The following is a 14,020-nucleotide window of genomic DNA, read 5'->3' on the forward strand; positions in this document are numbered from 1 at the left end:
AAACTAGTCATATGCTGTAGAGAGCTGAGTTTCATGCCTATATTGCACTCCTTTCTTTCTCTCCCTCCTAACGTAAAGCTTTCATGAGCTAACAACATTGCAAAAAACATCCTGATGTTACAGGCCCTTTTGGACACTGAGGGTTGAAGAATGCTCATTTTTCTCTTGCTACATGGCAAAGAGCTTTTACTCCTAATAGCGGTGATCTCAAGCCCTCCCCGCCTCACAGATCCATGTTGTCAGTTCTGAACTGATCCATGCAGCTAAGAGGAGGAACGCTCAGTCTCTTAAATCCATACTGAAGTCCCAATCAGTGTTTTCACGAGAGTATTTTTAGCACCAACCTAAATGAACGGATGGATGACCCAGTTCCACCAGATACCCAGAAACGATACAGTGCAAACCACGCTGAACTAACTATAAATAAAACTACACTTTAAGTAAAATTTCACGTTCACTCTGAGTGATGTGACAAATCCCACTGCCCAAAGAAGTCCTGCCCCTTCTCTGCTGATCCTCATCTGATTGCACAATAAACATACCTCACTAGACTGTCAAAATCCTATTTTTCTTCCTCACTTTTCTTCTGGATTATTTTTGGGCTGGTTTAGGAGATCAAACCAGTTCAGCTGATCAGCTTAGCATAAGGAATTTCCAGAACAAGGAAATAAATAGTGCAAAACTAGTAAATTTTTCTATAAGTTCTTGTCAAGCACTACACAATGTGCTGACAGTGTGTTGTTTCACCAAAAGACTATTCTTTTTCTAGTTTTCACCTGATATATTAGTTTTGTCACTTTCTCAGAATATTAATTTATATTTGTATATATAAGTCAGGAAGATTATTACAGATTATTTCCCATTTTCCTTATAACAATTTCCACATTCCAACGTAAGATGATACTGATGGTAGTACTGGAACATGCAAGTATCCACCTGAACACGGCAATTTCTGAGATACAGGGCCAACATCTTTTCAAAAGTATCAGATGCCACAACTTTTAAAAAGAGTAGTTGCTAAAGTAACTAACACAGTTGGCCACATACCCACTGATCCTTGCAGTGCAACTGACAAAGCGAAATAATTACAAACATTACAAATTACTTCTTGAAAAGGCTGACAATGGAAAACTATTTAAGGTCATGACTAAAGTCACAGGGAAAAAAGCATCCAGAAGCCAATTTGAAAGGAAGCCTACATTATTTTCTCATGATGTGATATGTTGTAGGTTATCAAGGAAGCCTTATGGAAAGCATCAATGGGGGGGGGAAGAACTATTAGAATGACGACAACCTACCAGACAGCAAAGTCATCAGATTTGTGTGTCCTGTTCAACCTAGTGTTTTTGGGTTTCCTTGTTTCTTTGTTTTAAAACACAGACCTAGGTAAACTAACAAGTACACTGACAGATGAAGAATAATAGAAACCAAAAAAGCTAAACAAATATGGTAAAAAACCCCCCGGAAAACCATTTGTGAACTAAAGAGGTAACAGAATGAAACTGCATTTCAGGTACTGCAGTCTCTGTAAGTTTTTTTTAACCAGCAAAACTTCTGTAAATTGCTCAAACTCTGAACCCAAACTGGTCGTTTAGCTAAATGATCATGGGAAAAGATGTAGCAAAGGAATCTGTGGGTAACAACTATTTATGCCATCAGTATCAAAGGATCATAATCAACCTTCAAGAAAATTGGACAAATAATGCAACTGGACGAAACAATGCTTCACACAATCTGTGCATCAACTATCATGCAACACTGCAGGTACTGTTGATGTACAAACACATGCACACAAAAACCCTGGAAGAACGCTAAACTACTGAGTCAAAGAGGAGACAATCACCTGTAAAGACACATATAGTCTACTGTTTAGAGAGCACAGCTATAACTAGTAGGGTGTCAGAGGCACTAATATGCACAGGAAGATGAACAATAAATAATCTTTATTTTTAGTGCCTTTTATATCTCAAAGCTGTAGCCTCATTGGAATACTGTAATTCCAATGCTAGGCCATGATCTTGTTAGAAAGTTTAATTGAAAAGAAAATAACATGAACGAAGAAAGAGGGCCACCAAAACAGTCAGTGGCTTGGGAGCACTCGCTCTGTGACAAAAGGCTGAAGCATGAGGGCTTGTTCAGCCTGCAGAAGAGACTGTTTCACAGAGACCCAACAGCAGCCTTCTAGCACCTACAGGGAAGTTAAGGAGAAGGTGGAACCAGGCTCTTCACAGTGGTGCATAGTGGGACGACAAGAAACAACGGGCCTAAGTTGAAACAAGAGAGGTTAAGGATATAAGGAAAAGCATTTTCACTGTAAGAACAGTCAAGCAGTGGAGACGAGAGGCTGTGCAGCCTTCCTGGAGGTTTTCAAGACCCAACTGGATAAAGCCCTGGGCCACCTGGTCTGACCTCAGAGCAGACCTTTTTTTGAGCAGGAGGTTGTACTAGAAACCTCTTGAAGTTCCTTCCAACCTGAATTATCCAATGATCCTACAGTAATGAGAAAATATTTATTCACATCCCATAAGGGATATTACATCAAAATAATGATAAAAATAAAATTTCAAACCACAGAAAATATCATTACCTATTATGCCAGTGAACTGGGGAAATGAGAAGCAGACAATAAGATCACAAAATTGAGTATCATGATCCTTCAGCTGTCCTACTTAATCACAATTTTATGCAAGGGACATTGAAATTTCATATTTCAGCCTTCTAATAAAAGACCAAGAAGTGACTGCCTGAAAGAAAGATCCAAGTAATAGGAGAAAAAGTGATTCACTTTACACCTGTCTATCCTACTTTTGTCTGAAGTGCTTAGTGTCAGCTGTGGTGAAAAGCACTCAGCTAATAAACCCCTTAACCCAAACTCCATATGCCTACGGCAATTGAAACAGAGCACTAAAAACCTTAATAATTTCACGTTTCGGTGAAAAATGTTACATTTCGTCTGGATAAACTCACAGTCATAAGTAACTGTAAAGGGAATGTTAATCAGCTTTCTGAAGAAAGAAAATTGCTGAAATACCCCATTACAAAGCTCTGAGCAGCTGCTGTTCAAAAAATCGAGAATATATAATCACACTCATGGAAAAAACACAAAAATGAAAATGTGGAGAAAAAAAAGGAAGTGTTTTTTAATTAAAACATTTACTTTCATTCTTCTATTTTTGAATCACAAAATGAAAACGTAGTGAACTCTCAGGTTTTCACTTCAGAAGAAAAAACATTTCCCACAGAGCTCTCAATCACTAGTATCCCACCAAAAGGGCAAAGCAATACTTAGGAAACATCCACAGGTGGCAGTACAGCAATACTTCAGAGTTATATTGTTTTCCTACTTTTTTTCAGCTTAGAACATAGCCATGTACATAAATGAATTGAATAAAACATCTACCTGCCAAATACTCTTGGTTTTTTTGCTTGATATAGGTTCAAGCATTCATAATAATATGTTTTCATAAAGTCCACAAGCTCCCTTTTGTCATTCGTGCTTTATTTTAATGCTCAGATCTGCAAAAGCAGACATTGAGGCCTTAATAATAAAAATCAAACCTTAGGTGTAAGCACTGAAGTAAATTAATGTTAGATACATGGAATATCCCTTCAAAAGAATCTGAAACATCTATACAAAAGAAAAGATCCCTTACAACCAAAACACGAAATAATATTGAATGATTGCTTTTTTTCAGTAAGAAACAGTGATAAGACAACTGCACTTGGGAGAAATACAATGGTATCTTAACCTTCTTGGCCTTACTCCTACCCAGCTTGCAGCTGCTTGTGGTACCACAGAGGATCTCACCCATCTCTTCACTGTCTCTCCTCTAGTTATTTTGAGCTTTGTAACACTGAAAGCTCCTACATATGGAAGAAGTCTCTCTACAATAATCACTTAGAAGAATGAAAGGGCAAGCCTAACCCTACCTACACTTTGAAGAACTATTAATGAAGTTGCAATGAAAGTTAAGAAACTGCCACGATAATCACATTTCTACCTAGTATGGTTACAGGGCGAAAACCTTCAGACAAGCCTGTCAGACTGGAGAGGAAGATGTGCAAGAACTGGCCCTCTTCAAGGAACACTGATAACAGTCCTGATGGAAACCATCCTCACTGTACATGAGATGAGAGCAAAGAGAAGTTGTCTGAGAAATGAACTGGTTTCTGAAGCAGAAATGGCTCTTATGTGAATACTACGGCATGTCAATGCTGTCTGGGGAGGATGAAGATCTGAGAAAAGTGGAATTCGGCAGGAAGGCATATAAACTAAACTCTGCTTCCATTGAAGGAAACCACGTCACAATGAAGAAAACTACTACTACACTGCGCACTAACTGAACAGAAGGAATCACAGCACAGCTTTTGGAATAGAGCAGGAATGGAACTGCAAACTATTTCAGAGTCTCAAACTCTACAGTAAACTATTTTGTTCGAAGAAAACAGATTTATCCTGACAAACAACCCTGTTGTTGACATAATTGTGAAGGAAGACACCTTAAGAAGGTAAATAAGCTAGAGTAGGTAACCAAAGCAGATCAGAGAATCACAGAATAGTTGAGGTTGGAAGGCATCTCTGGATTGTCTAGTCCAATCCCCTGCTCAAAGAAGGGTCACATAGAGCAGGTTGCTTGGGACCATGTCCAGTCAGGTTTTGGGCATCTCCAAGGCTGCTCCACAGCCTCCCCGGAAAACCTATTCGACTGATAAACCTTACTGTAAATCAGAATTTCTTATATTTAAATGGAATAGCCTGTGCTTCAGTTGGTCAGTTTTCTGTACTCGCCCCTGAAAATCATAAAATTGCTCTGGAGCTTTCTCTTCTCCAAGCTGAACAGCCCCACCTCTCAGCCTCTCCACATAGGTCAGTTGCTACAACCCCTTGATCACCTTTGTGGCCTCTCGCTAAACTTGCTCCGGTATATCCCTGCCTCTCTGATACTGGGGAGCCCAGAAGTGAACCCAGCACCCCAGGGGTGTCTCACCAGGGCTGAGTGGAGGGGAAGGATCATACCTCAGCCTGCTGGCAACACTCTTCTCAAAGTGGCCCAGGAGGCTGTTGGCTGCCTTCGCCACAAGGGCACACTGGCTCACGTTCAGCTTTTTGTCCAGCAGGACCCCAGGCGCTTCTCTGTCAAGCTGCTTTCCATCCAGTTGCCCACACCCTACCCCAATGTGTACTGGTGCCCGGAGTTATTCTTCCCCAGGTTCCTGTCTGCCTGTTTCTCCAGCCTGCTGAGGTCCCTCTGAATGGCAGCACACCCATCTGGTATAACAGTCCTTCTTTCTAGATTTGTGTCACCTCTAATCTTGCTGACGATGCACTCTGCTCCATCACCCAGCTCAAAGCCTAGAGCACCCAATATTCCCAAGCAGAATGCCCTAATCTGCCATTCACATACTATCCAGGCCCACCCCTTCATTTCTTCCAAGATTAGACAAGATCAAGCATGTTCAGAGTGCTTTGGCCACAGGCATTACACCTCTAGCCAGAACAATCCAGTGTTACTCCAAAAACAGTAGGAGGTGAAATTAATGGCAAATTAGTGCAATGAAATCTATACTTTTGGTGTAACCGGAAAAAAAGGGAGAAGTTAAGTGGTGGCAAGAGGAAGGAGACAGTAGAACTTGCAGTCTGCAAGACCTTAGTGTATTAAGAACACATCACACTTTCACTGAAAAGCACTTTCATGGATTTCTTAGATAACATTAAACTCTGAACAATACTTTCTTTGAGAGGTATAGTAGGTGGAACAGAAAGATACTTTACACTTCCTTGCTAAGAAAGCTGCCAAATAATGCATTTGAAAAAACACACCATCAAGGACATACTAAAGGTACCATGCCATACTAAAAGCTGCAATGATCAATAAACACCTAATATTCTTACCCAGAGCACTGCCTTGTGAATCAGCAAAATTGTATTTATTAATTTACACTACAGTTTCTCGGGACTTATTTGAACACTTGATTCCCTAGATATAACTGAAAAGCAATGAAGCCACAGCTGACACAATTTAGAATGCAGACCTCAATTAAATCCAGTTCACACAATGGGATACTGATGTGAACTGCAGTAAGTTTGTTAAGCTGTGCAAGGTTCCCAAAGGCAATAACCCACACTTATAATTATCACCTAAAAGGTTACTTTTAAATCTACATGTATGCAAAGTTGTGTATACCAGTTTAAGAAAAAGTTTGAACAAGTAATCAAAATTATCCTTGTTTTTAATCAGTCTAGCCTGATGAACAGTATAGCATGATAAAAAAAAATAAATTAACTATGTACTAAGAACATTCTTTTAATTCAACTTTTCAAAGACAATTCTGGTTCACACACTAGACACAAAAATATATTCTTTTTTCTTTACAATAGCATAATGATGCAATTCAGTAATCAAGAGAGGTTACACATAGCATTTTTATTTAGAATGGACACTGCAAAATGTGTGTGTCTCCCCCTTTCAGTTCAGCCACCTTTTGTGCAGCATGCTTAAAAAAAAATTTAATTACTTCCTTCACTGTTCAACTCCTCTTCAAGGATCCTCATGAAAACAATTTTAGAAACAAGAATAAATTGAATTTTATGGGTGCCTTACATAAATAAGCATGGAATAACAACAGAATAACCCCATATACAACTACAAGGCTGGGGGCTGACAGGCTAGAGAGCAGCTTTGCATAATATGACCCAGTGGTCCTTTTCTGTGGAAACAAAAGCCAGCAGTGCATCCCTGTGGGAAGGTGGCCAATTGCAAGCTGGGCTGTATCAGCAACAGTAGCCAGAGGCAAAGCAAGTCTTCCCCTCCATTCAGCACTTGTGAGGCTGCTGCTGGAGCACTGCCCTGTTTAGGGCTCCTCAGTGTAAGAAAGTGTGGATGAGGGCCACCGACATGGTTAGGGAGCTGGAGACCAACATTCAAGGAAAGGTTGAGAGCTGTATGCATTTGTTCAACCTGAAGATGACAAGGCTAAGACCTTGTGGCTGTCTGCAGCTACCTAATGGAAAGGTACAGAGAAGTGGAGCCAGACTTTCTCAGAAGTACACAGTGACAGGACTAGTGTGATGGTCACAAACGGGAGGTGGGACCCATGATCATTCTGGGTTTATTCTCTTGATTCTATATACAAAGAAGGGATAGAAACAGACTATGCACAGACTATGAAACTCTGGACTATTTCTTCTTTTGAACAAATTTCAACAACCTCATAAGCTTAGCTTACAAATGTATCTGAAACTACTTTTTTCCTTAACAAGCTAAAGAAGGAATTCAACATTTTTATTTTTTTTTTAAATTTCACCCAAAGAAAACACAAGCATAAGTCAGGAACATTCGTGATGATAGAGGAGGAGACTGGTTTATGCTCAGCAGGAAAAAAATGTAAACGAGAACTTAAATATACTTCACAGTTTTTTGACATAAGACTGCTTTGATGACAAAACATGAGTTCCAGAACTAAAGAAAATGAAATTAAACTACTCGTTCTTTCTGATCATTAGTTAACCTACCACTGCAGCTTCCAATCAAAAGGACTAAGTTTTTTTTTGTCTTGGCAACAGTAATACCAGGTATCTTAGTATTTCTCTTGCAATCGTAGTAAGGAAACAAGCTATCACATTCCTGTAAAATATCTCATCCATGAAAGAGCATTCCCCTTTCAAAGGGGAAAGGTCAAAGGTTCCCTGCATGCTAACCCGCATACTAAAAGTAAATGACAGTTAGAAATAAAGGCCCAGTAATCCACTGGTGTCGTGGTTTGAGCCTACCCAGCTGACAACAAAAGCATCAGGCAGTCCCTCACTCACCCCTACCCCATCCCCTGAGGGACGGGGAGGAGGAAATACAACCAAAAAGGTTTGAGGGTCGAGACAAAGGACAGGGAGGTCTCACTCACCAGTTATGGTCACGGGCAAGACAGACTCAACTCGGGGATAACAACATACATCTAATACAAACCACCACCACCATCAAGGAAAACGAGAGGTACAACCAGGTCTTAAATACAACACACCTTCCTCCCCCACCCCTCCCTTCTTCCCGGGCTCAGCTCTGCTCCCTCTTCCCCCTCAGCACCGCAGGGGGCAGGGAATGGAGGTCACAGTCCCTCCGGCACAAGGTGTCCCCACTGCTCCTTCCCCCTCAGGGAGAGGGGCCCTCGCAGCCCTCCCCTGCCCCACCGCGGGGTCCCTCTCCTGGCAGACATTCCTCCTCCCGCCGCCCCAACGCGAGTCCTTCCCGCGGGGCCGCAGCTCCCCAGAACCCCCCAGCCGGGTCCCTCCCGGGGCTGCCGCCCTCCCGCCGACGGGCGGCTCCAGCGCGGCCACAGTCGCGCTCTGCTCCGGGCCCGGGCCCTGCTCCTCCGGCCCGGGGCCCTCCGCGGGCTGCAGGGCGACCTCTGGGCCGCCGCGGGGCTCCAGGGGCTCAGCCGCCCCCCCACCGCGGGCCGCGGGGGAACCTCTGATGCGGCACAGCTCCCCCTCTTCTTCCCCACTGACCGGGGTGTCCACAGGGCTGTTTCTCTCCCATCTCCCTTCTCTCACCTGCTCACCAACACCAACACAGACAGACCAGTCAAAAAGACAGCAAATCAACCGCTTCTTTCACTCTTAAATAGTTATTCCCAGAGGTGCCATTGGTCTGGCCTTGGCCAGAGGCGAGTCCAAAATTGGAGCCAGGGGAGGTTCTCAAAGCCTCTTACAGGAGCCCCTCCGTAGCCCCTCCCCCACTACCAAAACCCCACTAGACACCACCACAACGGGTCATCTGCTTTTCGACACTTCAGCACTACAATCTGTCCCCAAGCACATCTCAAAATGAAAAAGTGTTTTTCATGACATGTATGCATGGCAATCATTACAAAAAGCAAAGAATCCCATGGAAGGGTTCATTCATGTAGAATGCCAGTCAAATCTCTTTCTGACATTCATCACTGTGCAAAACCAGGGTAAACAATGAATGTAGCTATGTAAATCAACTTTTCTAGTACACCAATACAGATGTATTATTTCCTCACTTTTAATCCTATCCTGCTACTTAATGGAGTCTCTTAATTAGTTTCCAAACATGACAAATATAACAAGATATTAGTTTCCAAGTAGTAAGACCAGCTTATCTTACTCTAACGTACGTACCTGAATTGCTGAATTCATGAAACATGTATTCCCCAAGTTACTCAGGCCACATAGGCCTGGCTGCTCATTGTGTCTTCCTGTCTCTGAATAATCATAATTCTTATAAGCAGTGTATGATGGGAGACAATAGTTTGAATTTTTCACACTGTAAAAAAACAAAACATCTTTCACAATGTAAACATGTACTCTATAGTACTTCCATACATACAAGTACTTAAAAAACTTAAATGATTAAAAATGTTAAAAGTAACTTCTGTGAACAAGAAAGGATTTAAAACAAGTATTTAACTTCGGTAATAACACTAAATTAAATTTAAAAGTCACCTGTGCAAACAATCAAAATCTAACGTACTGCAATAACCGTAATTATTATATCCCTACCCCTTTTTGATAGGAGCAGCTTCACAGCTGACTCTATTCTTCATTGCTCCATCAAATTTAATACACTCAGACTTTAGACACCACCAGCAGCAATCAATCATTTACGTCCCCTTTGCATCCTGCTACTGCAAGAGTGAGGTCGGTGGGAATGGGAATGCAGAGTTACAGGTGAAAGCTGAGATTTCCAAGGCCACTGTGGCATAGCTGCCTCACTGCATCAGAGAGTCTATTTATAGCTTCCCTGCTAGGACAGCACAATCCAGCATGCAAATGCAGGAAAGCCTTGAGAGGTAAAAGAATGCGCAAAATGCCTTCTAACAACTTCATCATAAATTTCTATGATGCATCTGTTTGGAGAAACTGGAGAAGACTGAAATAGGCAAAATATTAAGATTTAAAGCAATTCGTTTCCAGATGAAATCATGCAAATACTAAATATAGCGTAACCCTCAAAACAGTAAAGTAAGCATATCCGAGAACACTAGAAAGGCAAAAGAATCTCGTAAGAGGATGTTCTGCAATATTACAGATGTTACGAAAAAACAACCAACCAGAAAGGTTAAACTCTTTCTTAAAATATTTCAGGTGCTGATCATAATGAAATCTGCACGATAGTAGCTTTGGCTAAAGTTCAAGAGTATTTCTGCAGTCACTAAGCATTATTCACATCAGAAGCAACTTGAATAAAAATTTGAAAGTCAATTGCTAAGAATGACAAGGAAAAATATGCAGTGCAAAGAATCAATCCTGATCAAAAATTGAGATTTATAATTGTAAAAGCCTGAGGATACAAGTGCCCAATGATACACTCCAGCCATCACTCCTGAATAGTATCACACTCTTTACATCCACCCAAATTCCAGCTGTCCCCTCAGTGCACAATTACTCATTTTTCATGAATAACAGTTGTTTTGTTCCAATCACAAGAGTTATTGAAAATTTCAAAACAGAAGGGCAAGAAAATTTCTCCCTCTTTCAATGGCCTCAGAAATCTGTGTAGTTTATAGCTCCACTGTCCATAAAGCTGCTGTTCTCAATCTTTTACATCTGACCATCTCTTTTTAATAGCTGACTTCCCTATCAGTCATTCCCTTTTCCATACACATGCATTTTCACTACACTCCAGCTTGCCCCCAAAGCAGCTAAGTGGCATTGTGTTTACTGGTCATTCTCCATGAAAAAAATCCCTGTAAAGTTAGTTTTGCCTGTTCAGCTTAATCCTAACTCAAACGCTTCACCCTAGTTTACACAAGATGCTTTTTGAACTCCAGGGCCCACATACCCTTCAAGCTTGCTTCTGTGGTCAATCCTTCCCATCGTTAGTCCCTGAACCCTCCACGCATAAGAGATGCCCAGGGAACATGACCTGCCATCCCCCTTTGCAGCTGCAGTCCAGCTACTGTAATCAAGCCAATTCCCTTAAATTGGCAAGCCTTAGTTCCCCCAGGAAGAGAAAGCACAAGCTTGCCATTAGTGCTACGGGCAATACAACCAACCCCCACCCCAGCTCAACAGGGCACAGCAGCAACAGAAATGCGCACATACAGGGTACACAATAAGCTGCTATTTTCAGTCCTTGCTTCCTGCTGCTTTCGTCACCTAACTGAAAGATCGCACTTTCCACATGGCTAACAGATGAAGAATGTCTTTTGGAAATTTAGGAGATGTAGGAGTAATAAACAGATTAAATGTAATTTTCCTGGGGATTTTCACTGCCCTTCTTTTTCCTTCTCTGCAGCTTTGCCTCCCCTTCATGAACTGCCACCTTAGAAGGGACACTAGAAAGCTAGGAAATGCAATTGGTGTCTTTTGGCTATAGTGCATTCATGTAAAAAATTTCCTCAAATCAGCTAAGTAACATGGTGATAATTTAATTCAAGAGAATTGTAATGAGTATAGATCCCCAGCGCTGGTTTGTTCTTAGGGCCAAACTGTCAGTTTACTTCTCAAAAAGGAAAGCCATTTCTGAGCTCCTTCATCTTCTGTACTGGCCAACAGAAATACATTTGAGGGGTTTAGAGAATATGGTTACCACACTCATGCTGTGAGACAGGTCTATCCATATATTTTTCTTTCAGGGTTCTGTGATATTTTATCAAAACATACCCAGCAAAATACGGTGCCTACTATGCGCAGGAGACTAGGAGATGTCTCTTTACAGCTTTATCAGGCTGCAAACTTCATTTCTGCTGGAAGAATTATTTTTATTTAAATTACATTGTGCCCCTGCTTTTCATGCTTTTGAGACTGGACAAAAAATAAAGTATTAACAGTCAGTAGTAAATGGCTAACAATGGAAGCAAGTAATGATGCAAGGCAAGTCTACAACTTCATTCAAACAGAAATGCCCTAGAAAAACTAACTTGTGCTAGCATGTCCCCACCCTCCATCTGCTTTTCCTGCAAAACCTTCACAAAGTCGTCTTTAATGAATGAACAAGCGTGGAAGAGCAGAGGGGTAGTATTAGAATGGGGTAGTCAAGTAAGGGTAGTAACAGAAAGAAGATACTGACAGCTCTTAGAAGAAATTGCTGCTCAAAAAATAAGGCAAGACTTTAAAAAATGAAACCATCTTCAGACCCTTGAACAGCTAGGCAGAGTTCTTGAAGTAGTGAAAATGCTAAAGGGAGGTTTCCGAGTAAGATTTTATTATCCATAAATCTACGAATCTCGAGTTGCATGTGCCATACTTGAAACGACTTATACATACTGTCTGTATCCTGCCTTTAAACCTCAAAGCAGCTTTCAGATGATGATTAACCCAGAGCGTTCATTGTATAGTTGGAGTTCTGGGAAGCACTGATTTGGAACACAGACATTTGGAAAAGCACCATTAGCTTTGGAAAGGACACAATCTGACAGTGGAATGCTATATACCAACAACAGGTCCTGAAAAAGGAATCAGAGTTGCAAGAATGAGCCCAGAAAATTAAAAGTTTGGAACAGTTCCTGAGCTCCATAATATTTCAACCACTTTAATGCACTACCAGTGTGTTTTTGTGACCAGCCACTTTAACAAACCCGTAATTGGGTTCCATTAATTTTTAGAGATTCCTGAAGCATGAGGAGAGGCCCATGTCACTACACAAAGACCACTGTCTTTGTTATTGTTCATGATCATCTTCTGGAGAGCAAAAGACAGTATTATAATCTATTTAAATAGTTAAAAAAAAAAAAATCACTTTCCTCATAACATTTGCCTGTGTGCCAGGTGCAATGTCAAGAATCTGTTTCTACAGGTGACCTAATTAACATTCATACTTCTTGAATTAAGCGTATTGAAATATACCAAGCATGTGAGCAAAGCTGCCAGCTGTCTGTCTTCTGACAAGCTGACACTACTGAATGATCAAGTAATTTTAGAAGCCTAAACAATGGTTACAAATGAAGAAAACTTTTCCCTAAATTCTTCAAGCAAAATCCCTGTTCAACTGTTTTTAATGCCCTCCCCCCAAAATTTAAAAAATATCATATGTGACATGAAATGCATTGCTTTATAACAGCAATAACCAGAAGTTCCAGTAAGACCTAAACGATGCGTGTTTCCCTGCTCTTCTGAATCCACTAATACATATTATGCTAATCCTTCTATGTTATTCTTTCAACAACATCACCTGTAAAAGCAAAAGAACATCAATGATCAATTATTTGGAATCCTCCATTTCATCAAATGCAAACTTACATTCACAGAAATGAAGGCTTTGGACCTGATAAAATTTGCACAGGCTGTTTCTATTATCTAACATACGACTAGCTCAACAGAAAATGAGGTATTTACCAATTTGAGGCCTACTATTACTCAGAATGCTTCCTGGATTAAACAAATATTACAGAAATGTGTATCATATAAAGAAACATGATACTTTTCAGAGTTTTAACATAATTTGAACTGTATAGCCCAGCTATAATAATTGTAAGAACAGTCTTGCAATGACTAGCATTTATGACTATTACTACACACAACCTATTGTTTGCTTTTTCTGCCTTATAAATCAGCTTTGTCAGCTAAAATTATCTTCAAATGTTGATATTTCTTTTAGTGTCACAGCATCTCATGTGCATATGGAGGTGCCAATTGATCCTAGAAAGCCACAAATGTATAATTCTCCTATTGTACTAAAGATAATGGGCAATATAAGACACAATAAGGCAGAAATACGAAAATAAATTCCAGGCAAAGCTGACATTACATAGTTAAGAAAGCAATGAAAGGAAGATAGCATTAATTAATAGAAAATAAGTGCTTTCTTAGACAAGGAGTTATTTGCAGGAAGAGTAGTAGAACATAGGAAGAAATTGATCTTAACCCAGAATGACAGAATACAATTAAATCCATAGATACCTCTTTCTGTTTACTTTTTGAAGCCAAAAATTAAGCCATCTTAATGCAACAGTATGTACTTTAAAGTACATAGTGTATTAATGGATATGACTTCTCTATCACTGAACTAGTTCATCTTGAACATGTATTCTGACAGAAGTGCTGCTGAAGATTATCCTATAT

At 40.5% G+C, this 14,020-nt stretch overlaps 1 protein-coding gene across 3 annotated transcripts in view; it reads right to left on the bottom strand.

Annotated features, from left to right (window-relative positions):
• USP15 (ubiquitin specific peptidase 15) overlaps positions 1–14,020 on the bottom strand; it is a 68,329-nt gene that overhangs the window by 12,404 nt on the left and 41,905 nt on the right. For all 3 annotated transcript variants that reach the window (XM_086480344.1, XM_086480339.1, XM_086480353.1), the window contains one exon: positions 9,137–9,281. In XM_086480344.1, the coding sequence (XP_086336470.1) occupies positions 9,137–9,281 (145 nt within the window). The remainder of the gene's footprint in view (positions 1–9,136; positions 9,282–14,020) is intronic.

This window comes from Leptosomus discolor, chromosome 1 (assembly GCF_034619465.1).
Source record: "Leptosomus discolor isolate bLepDis1 chromosome 1, bLepDis1.hap2, whole genome shotgun sequence".
Classification (NCBI taxonomy): Eukaryota; Metazoa; Chordata; class Aves; order Leptosomiformes; family Leptosomidae; genus Leptosomus; species Leptosomus discolor.